The 25057-nt window shown below is 39.8% G+C and overlaps 1 protein-coding gene across 2 annotated transcripts in view; it reads left to right on the top strand.

The window, feature by feature from the left end:
- helz (helicase with zinc finger) overlaps window positions 1-24129 on the top strand; it is a 63758-nt gene extending 39629 nt beyond the window's left edge. The window contains exons 22-33 of one of the 2 annotated variants that reach the window (XM_030417273.1): window positions 1479-1662; window positions 2602-2830; window positions 3766-4054; window positions 9201-9246; window positions 11278-11483; window positions 12523-12727; window positions 12865-12947; window positions 13065-13578; window positions 16395-16656; window positions 16834-17530; window positions 19621-19912; window positions 20008-24129. In XM_030417273.1, coding sequence (XP_030273133.1) covers window positions 1479-1662; window positions 2602-2830; window positions 3766-4054; window positions 9201-9246; window positions 11278-11483; window positions 12523-12727; window positions 12865-12947; window positions 13065-13578; window positions 16395-16656; window positions 16834-17530; window positions 19621-19912; window positions 20008-20360 — 3360 coding nt within the window. In that variant the 3' untranslated portion in view covers window positions 20361-24129. The remainder of the gene's footprint in view (window positions 1-1478; window positions 1663-2601; window positions 2831-3765; window positions 4055-9200; window positions 9247-11277; window positions 11484-12522; window positions 12728-12864; window positions 12948-13064; window positions 13579-16394; window positions 16657-16833; window positions 17531-19620; window positions 19913-20007) is intronic. The other variant, XM_030417283.1, reaches the window with a different exon arrangement.
- The last annotated feature ends 928 nt before the right edge of the window (window positions 24130-25057 follow it).

Here is a 25057-nt window from a genome sequence, read left to right as displayed (position 1 = left end):
GAAATACAATTACAGGTATCAAACATTGTGTAAAATTGTTGTGCATGGATAACGTATCTTAAATTAGTTAAGTACCTGTTCTGTTTTAATATAGCATTTTCCTTCAGTCCAATGTGGTCATTTACTAATTTCCTTAATACATATTTGACATTTAGGACTGAACTGAACTATAAAATGCTCTCATCCCTCTCGGAAGGGGGCGCTTATCAAAGCTAAAAGACGTGATTAATGTGAAGTTAATCAGCATGAGCTATGCCCACATATTGATTCGGCTTGGTTTAATTAATTGATAGAGACGCGTGCATAATATAAGAACTTAAATGAATAAAAGCCTCACTCTTGCATGGTGAGGGAAATTAATGTTATAAACATGCTCAAATCCTGCTAATAAAATATTAAAACTCACACTTCTTCATCAGACTGGGCCTGTCAGCTCTGCTGCGTACACCAGTTACACCTCATGTTTCTCACACTTTGAGATGTTCATGTTGGATTTACTTCAGTTTAATCCACCTGAAGACACACAAGTCGTTCTCCGTTGCTCTTGCTTGTTCCATTTTAATGCAATTAGAAATGTTCACTGCACACAAGTGAACACTAATTTTGCCTTGGCCAATCAATTTGATTGTTTGATCTAATTCTATCTTGATCTAGATCTAAAAAAATATATGTATTTAAGAATAGATTTTTTACAGAGCATTTCAGCTTTAAAGTTATACATGGGTGCTGAGCCCAGATTTATTTTTCAGGGATTTGATTCTAATATTTTTGATAATTTAGTTGAAATTGGTTGACATAAGTCAGAGGCACGATTATTAATCTGATCAGCACAGTTTATTTTTCCTCGTCACCATAAATTGGAACACGCACTGTTTTAATTACACTAATTGAAAATGAAATCCATAAACTTAATAAGGAGACCCTCAGGAGCTACAGTTGACATCCATGATGTGTGATTAACTGACAGTCCCAGCCTTTGATTGGTTCATCTGTAGACTCACTTGGTTGTGGCCATTGGCCGAGTCTGACCGCTGACCTTTTGCTGACATGTTCCAGCCAATTAAACCACGGATGTTTCTTGAGTTTGCTCCCAAGCTGTCAGCAATGCCAAATGAATTACCCCCTGTCTCTTTGAAACAGCTCCCTTGTCAAACCATGAACACCATTCTCATAATCTTCCTGTATCAAAATATGTGGAAAAGACAAAGCGTGTCCATTTGTTTGTCTCATGTCTCCTCTGGCAGTATGCTGGAAAACTGCTCATTTACACAAAACAATGACATATACCAACTCTTGCTGTAGTAACTTATATTTCTAATCTGTTTAATATTTTAAAGGGCTAACATGAGACTCCGGTGTGATATGAAGTCAGTTGGTCACTAAACCAAAAACATATGTTATTTTTCATTTAGCATTGCAGGATGATAATATGCTGGTGCCAAGTTGTCACCTCCTGCTCTCACTTTTCTCCTCCTCAGGTATTTGAGATTGTCGAGCGGGTGGAAGAGTTGCGAAAGAAGTGGCCAGTGGCCTGGGGCAAGCTGGATGAGGGCAGTATTGGAGTGGTGTCACCATACGCCGACCAGGTGTTCCGCATTCGTGCTGAGCTCCGAAAGAAGAGAATGCATGAGGTCAGCGTGGAGAGGGTGCTCAATGTCCAAGGTGAGAAAAAGTATTCACCAACATGTTCATTTGTTGTAGCAATAAAGGAATTCCAAATATAAATCAGCTGAAACACTGACAAAAGTGCTGCATTAAGCTACCAGTATTTTCATAATTTGATATTTAACAATGGGGATAATAATGGGAAATTGAAAAGTTATCGTCCAGAAATCAAAAGCAGTAGGTGTAGACAAACAAATCAAAAAAGTTCAATCCCCACGTGTCGCAGCAGCATTTCCCCATAAAGCTTGTCTCTCCCATTTCTGTTTGAAATTATAATTACGTCTACTTCTAGTCCAAGAACTACATTACCCTAAAGACAAATTTCGACTATCTTCCACTGCAGTTATCAGCGATTATATCAGCTTCAGGACCAATATAAAGAGAGTTTCTTTTTCCAATTTCTTCTCTGCTTCAGTCTCATGCAGTTCCCACTTGTATTGCAACCAGCTGCTTTCCACAAGTCATTAACTTCCTCATTAATCACACATGAGACATGTGGACACATGTACACACACAGGAAAATTGACTCAGTTTAGTGCTTAGAATTTAACAAACGTGATATTATGTTTGTTTATGTGTCCTGTCAACAGCTTCTTGGGTCATAAGAAGATGAAATTATTACTGGACTTATTTTTCTCTATTAAGAAGGTCCCAGTGATTTAGCTCCCTCTCTATGTAAATGCTTTCAGTTCCCACTGGTGTAAAATGTCATGGAAGCCTGAGGAGAAATACATTTGATGTTACTGTTAACTTGTTGCTTATTTCTAGTAAGGGAGCCATGTTCATTAAACCATAAGCTAACCTTTATCCTCCATGTGTTTTAGTGAAATCAAAATGTGACACAGAAAAATTTTTTTGTAGATCATCTTTGCTGTTTTATTTGCATGTCTCTTCATAGAGTGCCTAGAAAACCTTATAATAAAAAAATGTTTGCAGGCAAACAGTTCCGGGTGCTGTTCCTCAGCACAGTGCGGACGCGGCACACCTGCAAGCACAAGCAGACGGCCATCAAACGAAAAGAGCAGCTGGTGGAGGACTCGACAGAGGACCTCGACTATGGTTTCCTCTCTAACTACAAGCTACTCAACACAGCCATCACCAGAGCCCAGTCCCTGGTTGCAGTTGTGGGAGACCCCATAGCACTGTGCTCTGTTGGACGCTGCAGGTAAATAAAGACACTTTGATGCCTTTAATACAGTCATAGCTTTAAAGTGATAGTTCAGTTATTGTGAATGACTCATCTTTTGAAGGGGTCAATCTTAGAAGATCACCCAAAAGGAATACCAAATGTAAAAGTTCAAAAGCTACTGGCTGTTTATGAATCTCTTTAACTCATTCACTCTTACACCCCTTTCAGCACGTCCTATCTCCATAGCAACTGTCTGTTTTGCTTCCACAAATTGTTGTCTCATGTCAGCTCTTTTCCCGTTGGGGTTGTTTGCAATTGAAAGCCTGTAAAGACAGCAATTAAATGGATGTGTCAAAAATGGATGCAATGTTTAGCCATTGTTGTGCCTCCTCCCTGGAATGAAAAGTCTTGGACAGTGAAGCAGCTGCAGAAAGAGTTGGGAGACAGTTGATAGAGAGAAGCTTAGATGAGTTATGTTGTAATAAAGGCTAACGGCAAATTTGAATGATTAACATGCTATTATTTATGCTGATGATAAAGTACACATTTTTAATCAGTGCTTTTACGCCCACTCTTGTATAACTTTTCATGTACGAGTTACCATGGTTTAAATTTGTGTGTGTGTGAATAACTGTCTGAAGAGAGATTATTATTAATATTATAATGCTTTTTCGTCTTTTCATTCTTGCATTCCTGTTTTGTCTTCTAGCTGTAATTTTCTTTACCTTTTAGTGTGCTTCATCTTTTTACTGATTTTTGATTTCCTCTTTTTCCCTCCCCTCTCTCCCCTAAAACAACGCCTTTGTGCCTGTTTTTTTCCCACATTTTTTTAACAGACTTGATCTCAAATGAGCAATGTTTTGCTCTGCCAGTGAAACAAAACCAACAAGATGAAACACTCAATCTAAAACAGAGAGATAATGGAGAACAGAAATAAAACTTCTTACTATTTGTTGTTTTTCTCTTTCCAGAAAATTCTGGGAGCATTTTGTCTCCATCTGCCACGAGAACTCGAGCCTACACGGCATCACCTTTGAGCAGATCAAGGCTCAGCTGGAGGCTCTGGAGCTGAAGAAGACCTATGTTCTGAATCCTCTGGCCCCAGAGTTCATCCCCCGTGCCCTCCGACCCATGCAAGGCCACCACTCTTCGTCGCAGGCCCTCCATCCCCACCATCATCCACACCCTCAGCATGCACAGCCCGCCTCCAACAAGCAGGGTCCACAGCAGCAGCAACAGCAGCAGCAGTCACCCCCTAAAGTAAGATGTTCTTGATAAGGGAGGGCGCAGTGTTATTTTCAATATGAGCATTAAAAAAAACCTGACACTATACTGTAAAAATTAGGGAAAAAAAGATGCAAGAAAGGCTGATACAGATAGATTCTGTCAAAGAATGATACCACTGGATAAGTGCACACTTTTTCTCCTTCTATAAATACTGAAAACAACAATTTAGAGTTTCATGTGAAGGGAGGAGAAGAGAGAGAAGACACAGTGAGAAGGCAGAAATGGAAGCAGTAGAGTCAAGGATGGTTTGAAAAGCTCAAATGTTGTAGGGTTTCCAGATGTAACACGTTAGATAACCACTTACTAGTTTGTGGGAATAGTAAACAAATCAACAGGAATAAATTGGATGCTTCCTGATTTTATAGCAGGAACAATGATAAAAGCTTTACACATGCCACAAAGCACATATCTATTAAAATGAATCAGTTCAATTTTCACAGCAGGAAATAGATTTATAGTCGCTTATTTTAGTTCTGGGAAAAAAGAAGGAACATAGTGTGGAAATTAGCCTTACAGGTTTGGCGGAAGGATGCGTTGTTTAACTGTTGAGCTTGGGGTTGAAATGTGTTTGTGTGTCTGTCCTCCCTGTCTGCCTGCCCGGAGGTAAAGGTTAACGAAATCACCACAGCTGCCAACCTGCTGCCATCACCCACTGGGCCTAATGAGCCGGAGCTCCGCAGCACCAACCGGCTTCAGAGATGCACACACACACTTTCCCTATCTCTCTCTCTCCATAGTGACAGAAACCAGCGCGACCAATATACACTATGTATTTTATTTTTTCCCACACCATAAACAACATGTTGTTAATTTAAAGGTCAGACCATTCATGGTTCCGCTGTACATGGTTGATGAAACCACTGTGGTATAATGCCAAAATAATCCACACAAATGTCATTTAATAATGGATTATTTCCTAAACTTTAAAAAGTTCTTCACCATAGCTTCTGATAAAAACAAAACAAGAAAACAATGTTGCTGCCGCTGATGAACCATGATGCTTGTAACTATTACACCAATGTTGTCAAGGTTATTTTAGTGTTTCCTTGCATTATTATGAGCACAGAAGAATCAATTGGAGATGTTGCACTTTTTTCCCCAGTTGACTGTTGGTGTTAAAATCCTCAATGATTCAATGATGAAGAACTAAAACATGAATGCGTCTTAAGGCAAAAAAGACTAAACACAATTTGTTGTTCTAATTTCTTGGAAAACATTCATTAAAACCAACTTTCCATTTTCAAGTGGTATTTTTGGTGCCGCTGCTTTAGGCAACTGGATTGTTTCCATATTTTTTAGCATAACAACTACCAACAACACAGGACAAAACCTGAGTTTATTCATTCTTTTAGTCTATAATGGAGATGTGAAAAGCTGTCCCAGGCTGCCAGCCTAACTGGATCAGCAGTCAGACCTGATTTTCCAAGGAAATGTCATGCCTGGTGGCAGACAAAACTGCATAGTGACAGAGAGGCTTATAGGGAACCAATTTAAATGGTGATGGTGCAATTATTCTATAGCTGTCGTGCAATTAACATTCACTTCATGATGATATGTTCAAGCAAAAACCTTGTTTATCAACACAAAGCTTGAAATGTGTTCTTTTTTCGTCTGCCATTTATAAGAACTATACAGTGCGCTTCAGTTGACTTCATATTGTTAAGTGCTTTCCACTGACACAGATGGTATTTTGGCTTCGTATGCAAGGCTTTGACACTTTTACCATAATGTGGTAAAATATGTCTCATATGAAAAAACTTTTTGTAGTTTTAGCTGAAAACAATTGCTGTCATTTTTAATTGAGGAAAGATGCTTTACAAGTTATTATTTAATTATTACTTCTTATAGTGTCATTATATGTAAATTAGAAATTATATTTGAGGTGGTATCAACTTGGTATTAAGTCAAACTTGTCTGACTTTCTCTTAGCACATATACCTGACACACACTTTTTCTCTCTATATTTGTTTATTGGATTCTAGCAACACAGGTGATAAAAAAAAGTTTCAATATTGTGTCAGATATAGCATTGATAAAGGAAAATGCACTACATAAAAAGAAGAAAAAAAGCTGAACAAAAAAGACACATCGGTTACCTTCAAATATAGAATTCATGTAGCAGGAAAAGATTTTTGAGATTGAATGAAATGGGTTAGCAACAAAGGGCATGACCAAATCATATGAATATGAGTGGCTGGATCCTCGTGACATCTGTCACACGTGGGGTCAACATCAGTATACATTACACAGAGCCTGACCTTAGTGCATGTGTAGGATGCATGTCTAGCACAGATTGGCGTGGAGTATAACTGTTTGGGTAAAAAAAATAATAACATTACAAGAAACCAATGCCCCTGTTGACAGTCACTACATGGACAGCTTGTATTTTTAAGATCCAGTTAGTGGTGCTTTTCATTCTCCACACACCCCTGCTGTTTGAAAAGCATGTTCCTTTTAGTCTCTTATGATCAATTTTCTCAGTCTTCGCCACTATTCAACACATACTTTTCAGAGGAAATTCTGCAGCAACGCATCTATGACTAGATCAAATAACCATAGCACTAGTACATGGGCAACATTTTCAATCTGGTGTGTCTGGCATTACTGAGTTAATATTACACCTTAAAATAGCAGCAAGGCGAGGCTGCCTCTGAGACGACAATATCTCAGACGTCAGTCAGTTCCAAGAAAGGGATCCTGTTCATACTAAACACTTACATAATTGCATGTTTATTTAATAAGAAGTCACATCAGGCAGTTTTGTACTTGGTTGTGATGTCACGGCAATGCTACAGGTGCCGTAACCTTTTAACACATGGAAACGATATACTCAACATCGCTCTTGTTGTTTATGACATTGTAGCTAGGCTGCTCTTTCATTCAGGCTGGAGAACAAGCTGCAACACAAACACAACCATATTTTAAAGAGCAGCGAACATTGGCTTTGCTGTGTGAGACGCTGTCAGGAAAGAAGGCCCTGCCAGACTTGGTTACTGACCTTGTAGTTGGTACCTGAGCTTGTTCTCGCAAAGTTATATCAACATAGTCAGGCTGTCTTTTAGAATTTGCAATTTAATGCTGATATTACTCAATTCAGAGCCATATCGCTTAATGTCTCATTAACAGAATTAGTCTAATTTTACTCAGAGAATGACCTTTGCTCTTCCATTCAGGCAGGAACATATTACACCATTTCTACACCAATTAAAGACGTTTTCTAAATAATTGTTTTCCATTCTTTGTTCATAAGGAGTAACCTATATAATGATAAAAACAAGCGTAGTTTATGAACTTTATATAATCAAGAAAATTGCTTTCCTAGTGATATCAAAATATCTGTCTTCATACCTGAAAGATAAAAATACCAGCTTTATTTTCATAGTAACATAGCGGATCACATGGAAGGGAGGATGTTGAGTAAAGCATACCCACTGTCAAAGAATACCTGTTAACAACACATACACTTGGGAGAGACTGCGTGCTTCTAAACCAGCCACTCGAAGAGCTCAAAGTAGATTGTTGTGTATGTTTGCCTGTAATGATTAATAATGCACCAGATTCAGTGCACCTTACCTTAGGCACAGGGAGATCTCGTGAACCCAGTGTGTTTTGTGTGTCTGTGTTTTCGTCCACATATATGTCTAAGTTCACATGGGCACACACACCACTTCCTGAGTAGCTGTGCTCTACTTCAATTAATACATGTGTGTCAGCATTGATCAAGGATTACGTTTTTACAGTAGATGGAGAAGCAATCTGGAGATGAAGATTCTGTCTGATGGAGAGAGATTAGTGAAGGAGTTCAGTTAATGTTATATTGCAGTAGAAATAACAGATTTATCTTGGCAGACACCTGGGTTGTGTCTGAAATTACACATTCACTACTCTCTGCTCACAACATAGAGAGTTTTACATAGTGGACTATATAGTTGGCTCATACAGCAAATTAAATGATACTTGTGGACACCATTGGGTTCATTTTTCTTTCCTCCAGCACAATGCATGATGGTATGTAATGCTTGCTTTGTTAGTGACCATTGGTTAGACACTAACTTTTAACGATGCATTGTGGGATACTTTGAGTCAACTATATAGTTTATATTAAACCTTACTATACCTTCAGTTAGCTCTACAAAATGGCAAACTCACTATATAGTCCACTGTATAGTGGGTTGTGAGTGATTTCAGACACAGCCCAGGACTCAGAGCAGAATGATCATCCAAACTGATCCAGAATAAACTACACTGACCGTGTTTGTTATGAAGGAATGTTTCCTAATGCAGTGGTATGGCTCTTGAGTCTTTTATAGATTTTCTCTAGTACTGAGGTTCCCTGTATGCTGTATTGAGTGCTTGGAATTTTTATTTTGAATAAACAAACTAAACAACACAAGATTAGTGCATATGAAAACAGGCAATTCTATCAGACTGATGGTGAAAATGTATCCATAGTTTGGTCTCTAGAGGTGATTCATTGATTATGAATAGTGGCTCTTCAATTTAAGTGTTAATGTAAACGTTATTAGATCTGCGGTTTACGAGTGAAACTATCACTGTGAGAGAAGGAGTTTAGTGGATACACATTAATTAGTTACTCTAAAATAGGTGTCAGCATGTCTTTGTGAGTGTTAAATGAGTAGGTTTCAAACATAATTACAATACTTAAGTGTTCATGAAGTAAATTTGAGACAGGGGAGATTTCAAAATATTTATTTTTAAAAACAAAACAATAATTTTGAACCCCATGTTTTTAGGGAAAAGAGATTAATTCTGCAACTTTCTACAAGCCCTGTAGTTAAAATATTTTTAGGTAGACATTTTTTTTTCTCTCAAAATATTGTGAGAATGACCCTCAAATCTCTTAATGCCCTACAACACTTTTTTTTTAATAAAATTGATATTTTTTCTGCAACCAAACCATAACCGTCAGTGTGGTTTAACTCCTACCTCCCCCCATCATTGGTCAAGTGTTGCTCCTATAGCTGTTGTGACAGATGTAGGACAACAGTGCTGCAACTGTTCCTGTGTTGCTTTACAGTTGAAAGGCCTGTGTACTTAACCCAATATTCAACCAAACTTGACCACTGACTAAAGTTTGTTATGTTCTTATGTCTTGCAGGGGAAACATGCAAACCATGCAGACCACCTTCCACCTGAAGGATATGGTGAGTGTACCCTGCTGCCTGTGTTTACCCCTGTGTATGGTATAATAAAAACCATTCTCTACTCTGGGGCATAAGCCTAGAAAATTATAATCTATAATGGTTTCATGGAATATATAGGTTTATACCTTAAAGATCACTCAATTTTCGTGGATGTCTTGAAGAAAATGGGAAACCTTATACAGTATCCAGACTGTAGGATATTCAGACTTTTTAAAACCAGAAAGGTAGATATTTATAAGGTTTAATCCACCATTGAGAAACTCTGCCTAAAAAAGTTATTGTCCTTGTACTCTTAACACGTTGAAATCTATAAAGATAAAGATATAACAATCACATTTTTTACATAGAAGCATACAGTATATTGAAGGAAAAAAAAAATCCATCCACATCCACGCAGCATTTCTAGCCTCGTCACTGTGTGTTATGGTGTGGCTTTACAACAAGGCAACAGTGGAGAAGCTTACATTGTTTCTGCTTTCACACAAACAAGCACACATATCAACAGCTTGGTATGAGCCAGTCTTATGCAGCAGCCCAGATGGATGCATGAAGGCCTGAGGCTATTGAAGTCATCAGAATGATGCGGTCTTGAACAACACAGCAAGGAGTTGTTAATATGCCGCTTTCTAGGACAAGACAATCAGTGGGTTCAGCCACTCACAAATTGTCAGTCAGCTACATGAGTCTAAACTTATAAAAATCAAATGAAATCTGTGCAGATCGATGCTCTGTGCCCCCCAGTGTTAATTTTGTTATCTAAAACTATAACAAAAGTCAAACAACCTCATTTCCATGACTAAGACGAGACAATGATGGGCGAAAAATAGATCTTTCATAATGAAAAAACTGTGATAAAAAGCATTATTTGCTTTGAGTGACGAGAAGAGACGGGACTAAATGCATGATATCTTCTCCCAATTGTGCATCCAGATTGTGTTTTGAAATGTAAACCTATGTATGCCTATTCCCAATCCCTGCTCTGAGTGGCAATGACGGAGAGAGCCAAATGTTTAAATGCGTGGTTACATTTCACGAAAATCCATGCAGACAATGCTCTTTGCCATAGTGCAGCAAGTCTTGGCATGTAAGGGCAAGGACATGAGCAATCTTTCAAACCATCTAGTGAAGGTACATCCCATACAGTTTTCGACAGCCTAGCTCGTACGTCCTCTTCCTTGTCCCCATATTCTTCATGTATGTTATGTTAGCAGGAGCCCACATAGAGCTAATAAAATTATATAGACACAAGTTGATAGCTGTAAAGTAAACTATAGTCAGCTGAATGTTTAGCTATGCTTTCATGAATCTCTCAGACATCAAACTTGCAAATTAAGAATTTCCTTGCCTGGTATAAACTATGTGTATATGACAATAAAACATCTTGAATCTTGAATCTTGGTGAAAACATGTCAGAGAGATTCATGAAAGCATGGATAAACAGTCATGAATCTCTGACATGGTGAAAACATTATCCAAACTGTCCTTCAGATACGCTCAGACTTGAGTATAATTACATCCAGCGAGTAGGCTACTAATATGACTACTTTCTGAATGACAGCTTGGATGATGCTTTCAAACAGAAGTCATGAACGCATAGCTAAATAGTCAGCTAACTAATAGTAACGCTAATTAACCCTTATTTGTATGTATAGTCTGTAGTCATGCTGCAGTCTCATATGTGTTACCACTGTACTTTGTTGTTGAGAGTAATAATTTAATTTGTTTTACAATCCTTTAATCACAACAATATAAAGTCACGAGTAGTAGTAGGAGTAGTGTTAAGTAGTGTTAAAAAATGTTCATAAATAAGTGTTTGATTCATTATCCCATTTTACTCTATAAGAGTTACTAGTGTCGTAACACTGCTGCCTCCCCACATAAAGATTAAAACAAGTTTGCCCCCAGATATATATATGTTGCCCTCCTGTCCCTTATAGACTCACAGATATATAGATATGCCTTGGATATCAGTTGTCATCACATTGGGATTAAGATCCACTTGAATTACTTTTCCACATTCTGTCATTGCAGTTCAACCCAACCCAGCCATGCTGATGGGAAACCCTATTCGGGCATTCACACCACCCTTGGGTGGAACACCAGCTGGCATGGGCAAGTCACCCAGTCCTGTTCAGAGGATAGATCCGCACACAGGCGCCAGTATCCTCTATGTTCCAGCCGTGTATGGTGGCAACATGGTCATGTCCATGCCCCTGCCTGTAAGTTCTCTGCCTCAGGTAACAAACTGCCATATGTAAGTCTCTATACTTAAGTAATGTCAGCTAATGTGTGACATACTTCATCTACTGCAAAGAGTTCAGTCAAAGAATATGTCACATAAATGTGTAAAAACAATGTGGGTATTAAGTCAAGAATCACAGTTATTTCATAATGTGAGTGTATCAGTTGTTGTTTTTTATACAAAGTGGCCAGCCCAGTTTAATTAACATTAGGTCAGGCTTGTACTGTATTTCCTTTGGATTTATTGTTGGTTGACGTACTGCACTATCATCTATGGGAACAAAAGGCTTTATTTACCAGCTACTGTACTGTGTACTATCAGTAGGGGTGTAACGATTCACCAAATCCACTTGTTTGTTTGTTTTGAGTTTTCTTTTCTTGTTTTTTTGGGAGATGGCTTTTTCTTTTCTTTTTTTCTTTTATGCAAAAAAGAAATCTGGCTTACTAAATTAACTATAATTTGGATTACCAGGAACACTTAATAACACTACGATGTTTTAATAATTTAATAAATTGATTTCACATAAATTACTAATTACAAACATAGATAAATACTTTTAGTCCAGTCAACATATTAAGTTAGTGCAACAAAATGCTAGTAAGTTATCAGCAGCGCCAAAATGCACCATGCACAAAAAAAGGCAGGTAGATGTTTACTGCAGAACAAGTTTTAGAGATGAGATGGGAGTTTTGTTTGAGGAGAAAATTTAGTTTTTTCTCCTAGTTTTTCTCCTTTTTGGGAACAGGACTGACAGCTGACTGAGGATATTTGTATCCCAGTTTTGGTATCCGTTTCAGAATCGTAACACCCCCTAACATGAGAAGCAGTACACAAAATGACATCTCTTCAATTTGCTCTCACACAACTGATTTAGTATATTGCTTCTTAGGAATTGGGTCATTTGTTTTCATATTTTACTGGTATTGATCACTGTTACTGATTAGGTGCATATCCATAATCCACAGTATGTGTGTACCTCCCTGTCCTTTTGCACGATGTATTGATCTATCAATCTGTGTTTTTATTTTCCCCAGTTGCCTTGGCCAGGTTACCAGAATCGCTTTGCTGTGGACCCTCGCATCATGAGCCACCCAGCAGCCATGGCCTACAACTTCAATCTGCTTCAGGCCCAGAATCGAGGCTCCCCTATTCCTTACAGTGGGGTGGCCCACCCCTCTCCTCTAGGAATGGGCCAGCCCAGCCCTGACAAGGAGCTACAGGCCGACCCCATCAGAAACGGTATGCCTTTATTTTAATTATCATATCAAGCAAAAATCACAATTTTACTGTCATTTTCTGCGCTTAAATAGAAAGAAAAGTCATCTTATGGTTATACTTTTGTTTTCGAACTGTTTTGTTTTTATTTTACTTCTTAGGTAAATTAGAAGGATGTCCAAAGTCAGAACAGAGCCGTCTTCAGACACCAGAGAGGAAAGCCTCAGACATGAAGGAAAAACAGGCAAGTTGTTGATTTTTGATGTGTTTTAGTTTTTGACAAGATGTAACTCATTCATCATCACAGGCTGGTAAGCCTGTACTTACTCTGTTTGGATTGGTTTTAATTTTTTTGATCCAGGGAGATTTAGACACAGGCCAAAGTCGAAGTCTAGACCCGCAGTCAGATGGGCTTGTTGGATTTCCTAATGCACTGCTCCATCGAAAAGATCCCTCAGCTGCCCAAAGACCCCTCAACTACCACCTGGCACCACCCAACCCAGCTTTCCCTCCACATCCTGCCAGTGGAAGAGCCTTTCCCCCACAGTATCCAGTCTCCAGGCTTCCTTACCGGGTCAACCAGCCTCAACATCCAGGGATGGCCCAACAGAGTCAACAGCAGCAGCAACAGCTCAGCCCTGCCTACACTGGTGGTAGCCACAGCGCTTCCTTCTTCAGTGGCCCCATACCCCCTCACAGGGCTGTCCAGTCTCCAACTTTGGATGGGCCAGAGTCTGGAGGGGTGGAGGAGATGAGTAGCTCTATTAGGACTCCAATGGGCCACCCAGGCGTCCACCACCCAGGCCTGTCACAGCATAACAGGGTCAACAGTTTTGGGGAGGATGGACAGGATGGAAGTCTGGGAGACAGCATGGGTGAGTAGCGCATGATGTGAATCATCATCATCATATAAGAAAAAAAAAAAAATTCAGTTCTGATTGACTGAGCACTGAACAATATCGGGCAGCCTTGAGAACGGGCCAACAAAAACAAACAACATGTAACTAAAACTAAAACGATCTCATATTTGTCAGATTTCATAAGACAAATTACCAAAAAGCAGAGTTGTATTTTCTTTTATAGTTGTCATGTGTACTAATCTTAACTAAACTGAGGGCCATAGTACCCCACACCTTTCCAGAATGCTTCTGTGCAGCTGTTAAAGATGTACTTCAACTTTCATGAACATGTTGGGAGAACTGTCCTTCTCTAAATATCAAGGTTTAGCAAGCTCAGCAGGACGAGGAATATGATGTTGTGTGGTTTAGTCCCACCAGGAGAGTGACTGTTACTCATTGACACCGTCTTACTCAGTGACACTCGACTCCCAACTCTCTGATGGGATCCTCTTTAGCACTCACCCTATTTGCCCTAGCCGCCTCTGTGTTTCCTTGCTGGCACCTTAATGCCCCCACACACCACCCAGACTCAAACCAACAGCCAACTGCCTTTATCCGACCACTCTGTTGTCTCTTGTCTGACCCGTTGAGCAGAAAAGTTGCATTGAACACAGCGCTTCGACGTGCTGCCAGCTCCACAGTAGCGTGTGCGTTCTGCACTTGCGCGAGATGCAATAAGCGGGTGGTGCTACATGTAAACAGGAAATGACTGAACGGAGTGCATAGAAAAACAAAGGGCACACAGTATTCCGCCCCTCCCACACACCGCGCTGATTCGCTAGCACATCGACAATCAGAATGGTCATACAGCTGGCACACAACCAATCAGAGAACCCAATGACCAGACGGCCGACAGCCAAACTTCTCAAACTTCGCATGTTGAGTCAGAGCAGCCAACGTCCGCGGGTCTTCGAAAGCTTCCAACGCAGCTGAACACACCAAATATATTTGGTCCCGACCTCGTCCGAGTCTTCCCAAACGCTTCAGACGTCCAACGGTTGGGCCAGTTCCTGCCTTTAGACTCAGCTCAGAAAACAGCCTGCTCTGCATCCTTTTTCATTCCAATTCTGTTGTATGCCAGCAAAAAACATTATAATATGTCATATAGAGATGGGCCGATCACCGATCACCGAAAGCAGTATCTGCCGATCCCGATATTGCCGATCACCGATCACAGCGTCAAATTTATAAATTCTTCTATATTGTTGTCTTGTGTAGCTTTCATATATTTAATTAATGATTCTTCTTACACAACATTGACATTGTATTATTAAGTATAAAAATTAGGTGATGAGAAAGTATCATGAATTGACCACCGTTTTATTGCAGGCTGAGGCAATGTGCAATATTTCACACCCTAGAGACTCTCTTAGAGACAACTTGGACTCAGCTTACATAGAGTAACTGTAGCTTACTAGTGGGAATGCATGCAGTCAGGGTGGGAATTTCGTCATTTTAGGGGCAAGTCTATTTGGCCTTCACTTCACATGGATTATGTATTAACACATTTTTTAATACCAATATCAAGTTAATGTTACAATAGAAAACTGTTTTTTTTTTACGTAGGGTTAGGGTTAGGTGATTTTTGTGACACCACACTGAATATTAGTGTTACTGAATATTTCTCCCAATAGAAACTCCCCCAAATTATGGCAAAAAAAAACTGTTTTCTATTCAATCAATCAACTTTATAAATAAATTTGATTGATTGAATAGAAAACAGTTTTTTTTTATGTAGGGTTAGGGTTAGGTGATTTTTGTGACACCACACTGAATATTAGTGTTACTGAATATTTCTCCCAATAGAAATTCCCCCAAATTATGGCAAAGCACATTTTTTCCACACAAAAAAATGTAGAATAACCAGCAGGAGACCACTGATGGTGTGGAGTGATTTTGGTGGCACTACACTGAATAATAGTGAAGTTATTGAATATTTTTTGTAGTTTCTCTTTTTTCGGTGTTGCACTTGTAGACGGTCCCTGCGCCCTCGTCTCACAGACGGCTGACCATACAGACCCGGAGGACCGCTGGTTTTGATAAAAATACGGTTGTAGCTTGTTGTCTACCTTACTACAGTAGGAAAGACCCGTCGTTTGTGTTTTAACAAGGTTTCAATTACGAGGTATTAATCCAGTAAGTTCGAATCTGTGAATATATTTTCCAGCTTTAACTTTATCATGTCAAAACCGGCTGCGCTCGCTCGCTGTGCTGTAAGTTTCGTTTTTTTTCGTGTTTGAGGGGCTTTCACGTGAGATCATCGTGATGATGAGACTCCACCTGCGCGAACCGCGAACTCACTGAAGTTACTGTGAGTGACTACTGTGCACTCAGGTGGCTGTAATTAAAGGCAAGCCCATTACGCTGACCGGGCCAGGGGCACAGAGGCATCTGTGGCCATACAATGAGATTTTCTTCACGCGGCATCAAGGCCAAAGTGCGGGTGGCTGCCGTTGCCGCCGTGAAATTCCCATCCTGCATGCAGTCAATGCACTCCAAATTGAAATGTCATCTGATCGGCCTGCTTTGATCTATTTTGAGAACTCCGATCAAAACTGATAGGGGCATTATCGGCCAATTGCGATCGGTTGCCGATCGATCTGTGCATCTCTAATGTAATATAACTTAACCAATTTTGCTCTTTAAGCTTTATCAATGAAAGATGGGTCTTGACAAACTGCGATCCGCACCAGTTACAATGGCAAAGTGTGACAGTGTACACTACCTGAGCTTGCAAAGTGATAAGGACAACACCAGTGACTCTGAAACTAACCACATGGTTGCCCTTTCAGACCTCCAGGGTCCCTTGGCTCTAGAGGCCCTGAGCCAGCAGCAGCAGCAGCAGGCAGCCAGGCTGGGCCAGTGGGGGGAAGCAGCAGGCCCTTTCCTCCAGGGCAGTGTCGCCTTCCCTCTGCCCCAACAGCTCGCCCACCTTGCTCAGCCCGGTATGGCTCGTTTCCCCCACCAGCTGCTCCGGGCAGCTAGCTGGGGCCTTAGTGCCAATATGGAGGATGAGGCTGTCAATTCCGCCTCCTCTGGGCCACCTTTCACCAGGTTAGTATGTATTCTTTGGCATGCTAACGAAATGTTAAAGTTTACTGCTGAACATGAAAACATTTTTGTGTTGAGTAGTTCGACTATCGTCCTTCCCAAACAGTTTCCTTTTCCTTGCTGCTGTTTCCAACGTGATACCACCATCAAATGAAAAGTAATAAATGTTTTAATACCCAGGTACCCTGGCCTCTTGAGAGAGATGCCCCCACAGGAGCAGCCTGAGCCCAGGGAAGCAGCTGAGATGCAGCCTCCACCTCAATCCCGCCTGCTCCAGTACCGCCAGTCCCAGCCCCGTGCCTCCGGTGACCCTTCATCCTCTTTAGCCGCCTCCTCCAATCATGCTGGCCCCTTCCCATCAGGACCTTACTCCCACGACACTGGCCGCGAGCTCCTTAATGACAACCTTCTCAACAACCCAGCTCTGCAGCAGCAGCAGCAGCACCCGGGGAACCCGATGTATAATACTGGTAGCTTCCCACATCAGCCACCAGCCCACTCTGCCAGCCCCCCTCCCTCCCAGGTCAAATACCTTCTGCAAGAGGCTGCTCAGTGGTCTCATGGTGGAGCTGCATCAGTGAGCCCACCACAGCAGAACCACCTGATGGGGAACCAGGGCCATAGCCTTCCTTATGGACTGCCCATCATGGCTCACCCCAGCAGGCAGGAGCAAGTCCATCTGATGCAACTTCACCATCAGCACCAGCAGCAGCGGCAGCAGCAGCAGCAGCAGCAACAACAACAGCAACAACAGCAGCAGCAACAACAACAACAACAACAACAGCAACACCAACAAAGTCAAGGTCCAGACCAGGAGTCCTACCACCCACTGTCCCCCAGAACATCAGCAGCCACAGCCCTTCACAATGTAGATGAGGTAAGGGTTATTTATTTCTTTGAATATTATCAGTGATTTATTCAATCAGTGAAATTAGCTTTGAGCCTCTAATCCAGTAGTCTCTTTTAAATTTGCTGTAAAACTGAGTGACAATCGTTCTAATTCACAGCATTGTGTGTTCATATGCACTCGTCTACTGCAGAATACATCAAAGAAAAAGCTCTTATATTATCACTCTTCTTCACTTTTACCTGGCTATTGATTTCTGTATACAGGGGAAATTGGGCATCACCTGATTTTAAACAACGCAAATGGTTTAATTTGTCTCTAGAACCAGTACAGTTGTAAGCATTTCTCACATATTTTTAGCTGTAAATGATGCATGGCGTAAGGATTTCCAAGCTCCTGATTGAATTTAAATGATTGATGCTGGCAGGAAAATGTAGATAATTAGGGGCCTAAATTACCTAAATCTGACAGAGATGCAAAATGAATATTAAGATGCAAAATGAATATTAAGATAACTCAACTGTTTTATAAGTAGAAGATTGGTAACATGCATGCCTTTTGTTTTTATGCTTACAATGAGATAAACACAAAAGAAGTGATTTTTCACTGTATATTGTAGGGCTGTAATCAACCAAAGAAATCCTTGGTTGACCGAAGCCGTGACATTTTCGACTAAAAATCGACTAATGGGGGCACTGAAATTAACTGATTAAAATTCATCAATAAACACACTTGAGTCTGGCTGTGACAGCGTTTTGCATCATGTGCATCTGCGCATTATCATAGCCCATGATTTCCAAAAATATGTCAACTAGTGATATCAGCACAAGAACTGTTGAGGAATATTTGACAGTTGTTTTTGTCATGTTATAATAATTTACAGACACGATCATTTCGCCCGTGCGTGTCCTCACACAGAGCGAGACTGAACACAAGAGCTCAGCTCCGTGGCTGAGACATTAACTATTAAGCTAAAACTTTTACTCTTAAACACAAAAGGCAAGTCCACTTTAAGAACAATAATTGTTCATATACTTAAAACGGACGGAGCAACCTAACGCAGACAAGTTAGCTTACCGTTTTCAGGTGATATGCCATGTTTGTAGTTGAGCTGCGATATACAAACTGTTGCTTGCAAACTTTGCATTCAACTTTTTTTTCCATTTTTATGAAATGCTGCCACACTGCTGATGTCTTTGACATGGTAGAATAGGAATGACTGTAAATGAAACGCTTAAAAATAAATAAATATCTAACAAACCACCGGCCCGAGGCCTTCACGTTCTTCAGTCTGTTTGACTGTAGTGGGTTGGGCTAATCCAAAATAGTGAAAACAAGGGGGTCGTTCTAAAGACGCACTGTTACCTGTGAAACAGGGGTGCTCTGAAAACACCCCCATTAGCACTTGGTACTTTCCTCCTGATAACGTCAAAGATGCAGGACACACAGCATTGGGATGGAGAGGACCCGCTGCGTGTTTATGCACTGCCACAGCAGCATGTAATTAACACGGCAAAAATCGACCAATCAGAATTTTGGTCGAGCCAGAACTTATCAACCAATAAATCGACCAGTCGACTAGGAGATTACAGCCCTAGTATATTGACATTTTCTAGACTAAATTATTTTACTTTATTTTACTAGGAATATTCCCATTGAGAATCAGAATCTCTGACAGCAGCAAAAAGTTTCACATAAAAGAAACAAGCGACTGAGTTAAAACAATCAGCAGATTACATCAATACAATGAATTTACCAGTGTTAAATAGTCAAATAATCCCTAATCCTGTTTGTTTTATCTTCCATACTTATAACCAAGTTGAAGGTGTCCCTGTAACTCAGACCAGGATGAAGATGCAAAAACTTTAGTAAGATCAATCAATAAATCCTGAAAATAATTTGCAGATTCATCCATAATGAAAACCATTAGTTAATTGTTAGTTTCAGACCTAGTGGCGAGAATGATATGATTTTTTTTGTGAGAGCTGCCATAGGAGGACTCTAGACTATAATCTGCTCTGAGCACTGCAGTTACTCAGGGCTCCAAGGCTTTGTCATTGATTCTATCTGGCTTAATATCTCATTCTCAATCTTCTTATCCATCTTACCTGCCTGTACAGTATGAACCAAGAGGTCCAGGCCGGCCTCTCTATCAGCGCCGGATCTCCTCCAGTTACCCAGAAGAATCGTCTCCAGCCAACGCCCACAATGCCCTGTCCCAGCAGCCCCAGCCCTGTACGTCAGACCCCCAGGAACACCCTCATCCACACATACAGCATCATCAGCACCCACATGCCCCCTACGGTTATCCCCCACATGACCTCTGGCCCAGTAACGGTGGGGGTCCCGGTCCGTTCCAGAACATTCCATGTAACGGAGCCGGCACACTCGCTCAGCATCGGGACCTTATGGGTAGGTATCGCCGAATATGATAGTAGAAGGACTACTATTTACAATGCTCTATCCAAGTTAAATTGACCTCTCCTACTTTTTCGATCCACTTGCAGCTTCCAAGGCCCTTCGTCAGACGGAGGAACAGGTGAAGGCAGAGGCCACAGCGGCACAGCAGACGCACCCACACGCCCTCAACTCCCTTCAGCACCTCGGACAGTTTCCTCCTCTCATGCCCAAAAACAAGCAGCAGCCGCGGCCACAGGCTCCCACAGAGGCCAGCCAGGGGGCTCCAAATTTAAGTAAACCACCCACCATGTCCTATGCCAGCGCCCTCCGCGCTCCACCCAAACCCCGAGCTGTTCGCCCGGAGCAGGTCAAAAAGAACAGCGACCCTCTCTCACTCCTTCAAGAGCTGAGTATAGGAAGTTCAAATGGTAGCAATGGGTACTATTCCTATTTTAAATGAGTGTCACCCCTCCCACAAAACAAATAAGTGATAAAATATAAAACAAAACAAAAAAAAATAGTAAAACGGTTTCTAAAAATACAAAAAATAGTGCAAAGTGCATTTACAAATTGTTTCTATCAGTAGGTTTGTTTTCTGCATTTTGTTTCATTTTAACTTTTTATTTGTAACAGTCCTTTTTTCTCCTGTTTCACATATCTGTGAAGAAAATAAGTATATATAATGAATGCATTACTGGTATATATACATACTCATTATGTATATATGAATATATACTTATATTATCTACACTTGTATATGTACGTAATGCTAAAAAAAAGTCAGAAAAAAAATAAAATAAAAAAAGGTGAGATTTGGTTGACCACTTAGCTACCTGCATATTTTTCCTTATTGAAGTTGATTTTGTTGCTTACTAAATACGTATGTTGAAGTTTTTATCATTTTGTATTCCTCAGTTTTGAGTGGACGTTATGTCTTGATTTTCATACTACTGTAGTCGTGGTAACAGACAAAAGCTAAGTGGTCAACCGACACAGAAACTACATGGAACAGTGTATAGAAGTAGATAAAATTTTCCTCTAATCTGTACATATAAAGAAAATAAAAGACTGAATTGTATGCCACAGACATGTCCTTAAATTCCTGTATCATGCTAGCATTTGCATTATGAATTATTTTTATTTTTTTGTTTGTTGGCTTCTGATCCTTAATTCTTAGACACCCTAACACTGGGAAATCATCCTCAGTGATTTAGTCGTACATGTGATTATTTACTGAAAAATACCAATACAGATATTGAGTGTGCATTTTATTTTCTCTCACCAATTTCTCATCGGCAACAGGTCGTTACGGTGTGAAAATGTCAGAACAGCAACAGCCATGTCCTTCCTCCTTTGTTTGTGTTAAGGATCAGAGAACACCAGACACCGCTTTCTGTGATAAGATTCTCCCAGACTGCTTCTCTAGTGGCAGACGCTCACTCGTTTTATTTTAATTTCTTTCCTCGTCAGAATCTTCACCAGGGAAATTTTCTCAGTAACTGCTGGTGGATATGAAATGTGTTGTTTTTTCTTTTTGTTGCTAATGGACTTTGAGCTTTTTTTTAAAAGGTTGCAGTACTCTGAGGGTTTGTGAAAGTGAAGAGAGAGTGGTGAGGTCAGAGTGGTGTGTCATGATGGGTAGGTTGAAGCTGAGGGTGTCAACCACACTGCCAGTTAGATGTTTTTGAGCAGGCTAAATGTTTGTTAGGCTTTTTTGGTTAAATCTGAACTAGCTAACACTGTCAATTTATAGTCAAAACACATCAGTAATATACTAACATTTGTGACTTTTTATTTTATTGGAAATGCCTGAAATGGTGATCACTGTAGCAAACAGCACGCTGTGTATTATCACTGCTTTTAATATTCTGCAGTGAGTCAGTTTCTTGATACATTTTCATAGTGTAAAGCCAGACTGCCTAAAGATTCTTTGTCATTTTCTCTGGAAGACAATCTTTAATCCTGGCGTATTAAGAAAATAATAAACAAAAATCACTTAAATCTCTAGTAAGCGGATATTTTTAACCATAGAAAAGTCAAAAAGAATTGCTTGAGATTTAACCAAAAAAGTAACTACACAATAAGCTGTTCAAAGACATGACTCTTAATGTATCTGTTTGTAGACTGTGCATAATAAGAATGAATGGGTAATGTCGTGGGAATTGATCTGGCTCTTTTGAGGAGTGACATTATTAACATTTTCAGTCTGATCTGATCGGGCATATTAACATTAAAGCAGTAGATGGATCTCCCTTTGATTTAATAGAAAAGTCTCTCACCACGCTTAACATTTGCTATAGCCACATGACTTTTCCTTCTCTTATAACCTTGAACAGGTGATGAGCAAGGGAAAATTGGGATTCAGTCACTGAGGCCACATAGCTACATGCACGGGTTTCACTGCTTTATACCCTGATAATTACAGTCCATCAATAAAAGGTAAAATATAAAAAGATGTTGATACACTCTGCCGAGGTTTTTTCTTTTGTGATAAAAGCAGTCCTGGAAACAGTCATCCAGTGCTCTGTCCTGTTATATGTAATTCATCACCACTGCCCCATTTGCAAATTAGTAAAACTGTAATGAAATCTTCCTGCTGTTTCATGGCATTAAGTCACTATTAAGTCTCTTAAAACGTCACTTCCTCAGAAAGTTACTACCCTACTGCTAATAACTTAGGTGTGTTTTGAACAGTCAGCGGAGCACTTTGTGAAGCTTTGGTTTTATTTTCAAGTTTTCACATTGTTATTTCCAAGGTCCAGAGTTTTTGACTTGGTCGGAGAACAACACATACTTGTAAATATGCATTTTCTAGGTATTTACAAACAAGAACTTTGGGAGCGCCTCAATTTTGTAGAAGCTGTTCAAAGAAGAGGTTTGCCCTTTTTAATTATGCAAATTCACTAATAATAATAATGATAATAATTCTAGAAATGGATGACAACACACCTGTTGGTAGTTGCAACACCTTGTTGTAACTTTTTAGATTTTTTTTTTAAAATGGTATCTGGCTGATTTGACAAAGAGGAGATTTTTCAGTTGCAGCTGTTATAAGATGACTTCTCCCACTGTACAATACATATTTTTGAGTAAATGTTGCTGGATGTGTCCTGTTCTGTTTCTCACCACCTCACAGCTGTACAACAATCAACTTTGATTTTTTTTTTTTTTTTTTTTTTTTTTTTTTTTTAATGTGAAGACTGTTTTCTTTTCATGCATGTTGAGATGACCTGGCTGGTTTTTATCCCTGTTTTATCAGTTTGTAATTATTTGTGGTTGAAGAAAAAAAAGAAAAACAAAGAAAAAAAAAAAAAAGCTTTTGTTCAACCTACAGAGTCAAATTTTGGTATATTATTTGATGTGTACAATAACTTGTGACATTATCAACAAAACTATTATAATACTTTACTAACATGTCAATCAAATATGTAATGGTCATGTAACTTTTTTTTGCTTTTTGTTTTTTTTTTGTTTTTTTCTGCAGTTACCTAGCAGGGCTAAAGCTGAGGTTGCTCCCTGGTGTGCAACGTATTGACGAAGCTTTGGACGTATTTTGTTTTGGGGGAATCATTTTTCCACAAAGCAGTCTAACGGCTAATCTCTGAAGTTGTGCAATACTAGTATTTCACCGCTTCTTCACATCGTTTTATTTATTTCTGAAGCAGAAGAGATTGAGCCAAAGACATCTTGAAGTGATTTTATTCACAAATTTATATTACCAATTTGTCTTTGAGGCTTAATTTTGTCCCATTTCTTTCTCCAGAATCAGTTTAACAAGATCTTTGCTTATAAATTATACATTTTCTTGACCCAGTATTTCACCATAAATCATCCCGAGAATCCTCTTCTTGAGAACATTCTGTGTTGCCTTTCTAAAGAAAACGAAGCGAAACCATCTTGTGTGTGCGTGTGGCACATGGAAAGGGAGCAACCTTTTGCCCAGCCAGTAGAGAGCACTGTGTTCAGCCTTCTATAAACGCCACATCTCTTCCTGTTCTCTGTTTGCTCTCCTCTGTTCTTTCCTCGCTGCAGTGAATCAATGGCACACCTGTTCTCCCAGCCTCCCAGTCCCATTGGTTCCTCCCCCGTGGGTACAAAATAATGAATAGATCTGTTTTACTCTTCTTCATTTCAATTGGTGGTGGTTATAATAAAGGATTTAGACTGTGTTTCAAAGGTTTATTTTCTTTTTTTTTATTTGTTTCTCTATTAAAGTGTTTTTATTGAAACTGCTGGTGTTCTGTGTTTTTTTTTTTTTTTTTTCTTCTCCTTGCCAGAAGTACTCAGGAGAAGCCATTCTGTCAAGCTGAGTCACCATCTACAGAAATTATTAAGGGCAGGGTTTGGCTTTATTTTCAAGTGGCAACTGTGAGATCAAACATCTGAGCAGGGAGAGAGACTATGTTCAAGGAGACATATTATGCTCAATGTTACCCCATTAACTGAGTTCTCTGTCTGAGTCTTTGGCATCTGGCTTAGCTGCGCCGTAGTCTCACATTGATCCAAACAGATTTGTTCACCTCTCATAATTACCCTGAGGACCTTGAGAACATTTCATGCTGTAGCATCTTTCACTTCCACGCGCTCTTTCTCACACACATGCCCCACACTTGGGTAGCCAAGGTGGACGATGTTTGCCATTTGGCGACCTACTCTATTTTAGCGTTTTTTAAAATCATTTCAATTTAAATCTTATTCCGTGTGAGAGAACGCTATCTGTGAACATGGAGAGAGATGTTTGTTATTAGCCCCTTTACGTCCGCCCGGTTCAATACCATGTTTGTTTGGTTGGTTGGTTCACGTGCGCTACTCAATAAAAACAAAACCTCCTCGACAAGTGGCTTAACTGCTGTTGTAAAAACGGAATCTTGGGAAACATTTCAACAGTGCTTGCAGGTCCACAGAGTCGACGCATACAGCTGTAATCAAAAGTTCAAATACACATGTACATACCATGGCAGTCTTCAGTTCCAATGATTTTTACACTACTCATTTTTCTCTGATGGAATGAGTGGAACAAAAAACATTCATGAAGTTTGCTTCAAATCTGATTTTATTATTGGTCTACTGAAAAGGTGACAATAAAAAAATACATACAACTTATTGAATAACCGATTTTGGTGATGTAGAAAGCTTTCTTTGTAGCATGGCCCCTGA

Source organism: Sparus aurata, chromosome 1 (genome assembly GCF_900880675.1).
Source record: "Sparus aurata chromosome 1, fSpaAur1.1, whole genome shotgun sequence".
In the NCBI taxonomy this organism is placed as follows: domain Eukaryota; kingdom Metazoa; phylum Chordata; class Actinopteri; order Spariformes; family Sparidae; genus Sparus; species Sparus aurata.
The sequence above is the reverse complement of the archived record's forward strand: the minus strand, read 5'-3'. Positions and strand labels throughout refer to the sequence as shown.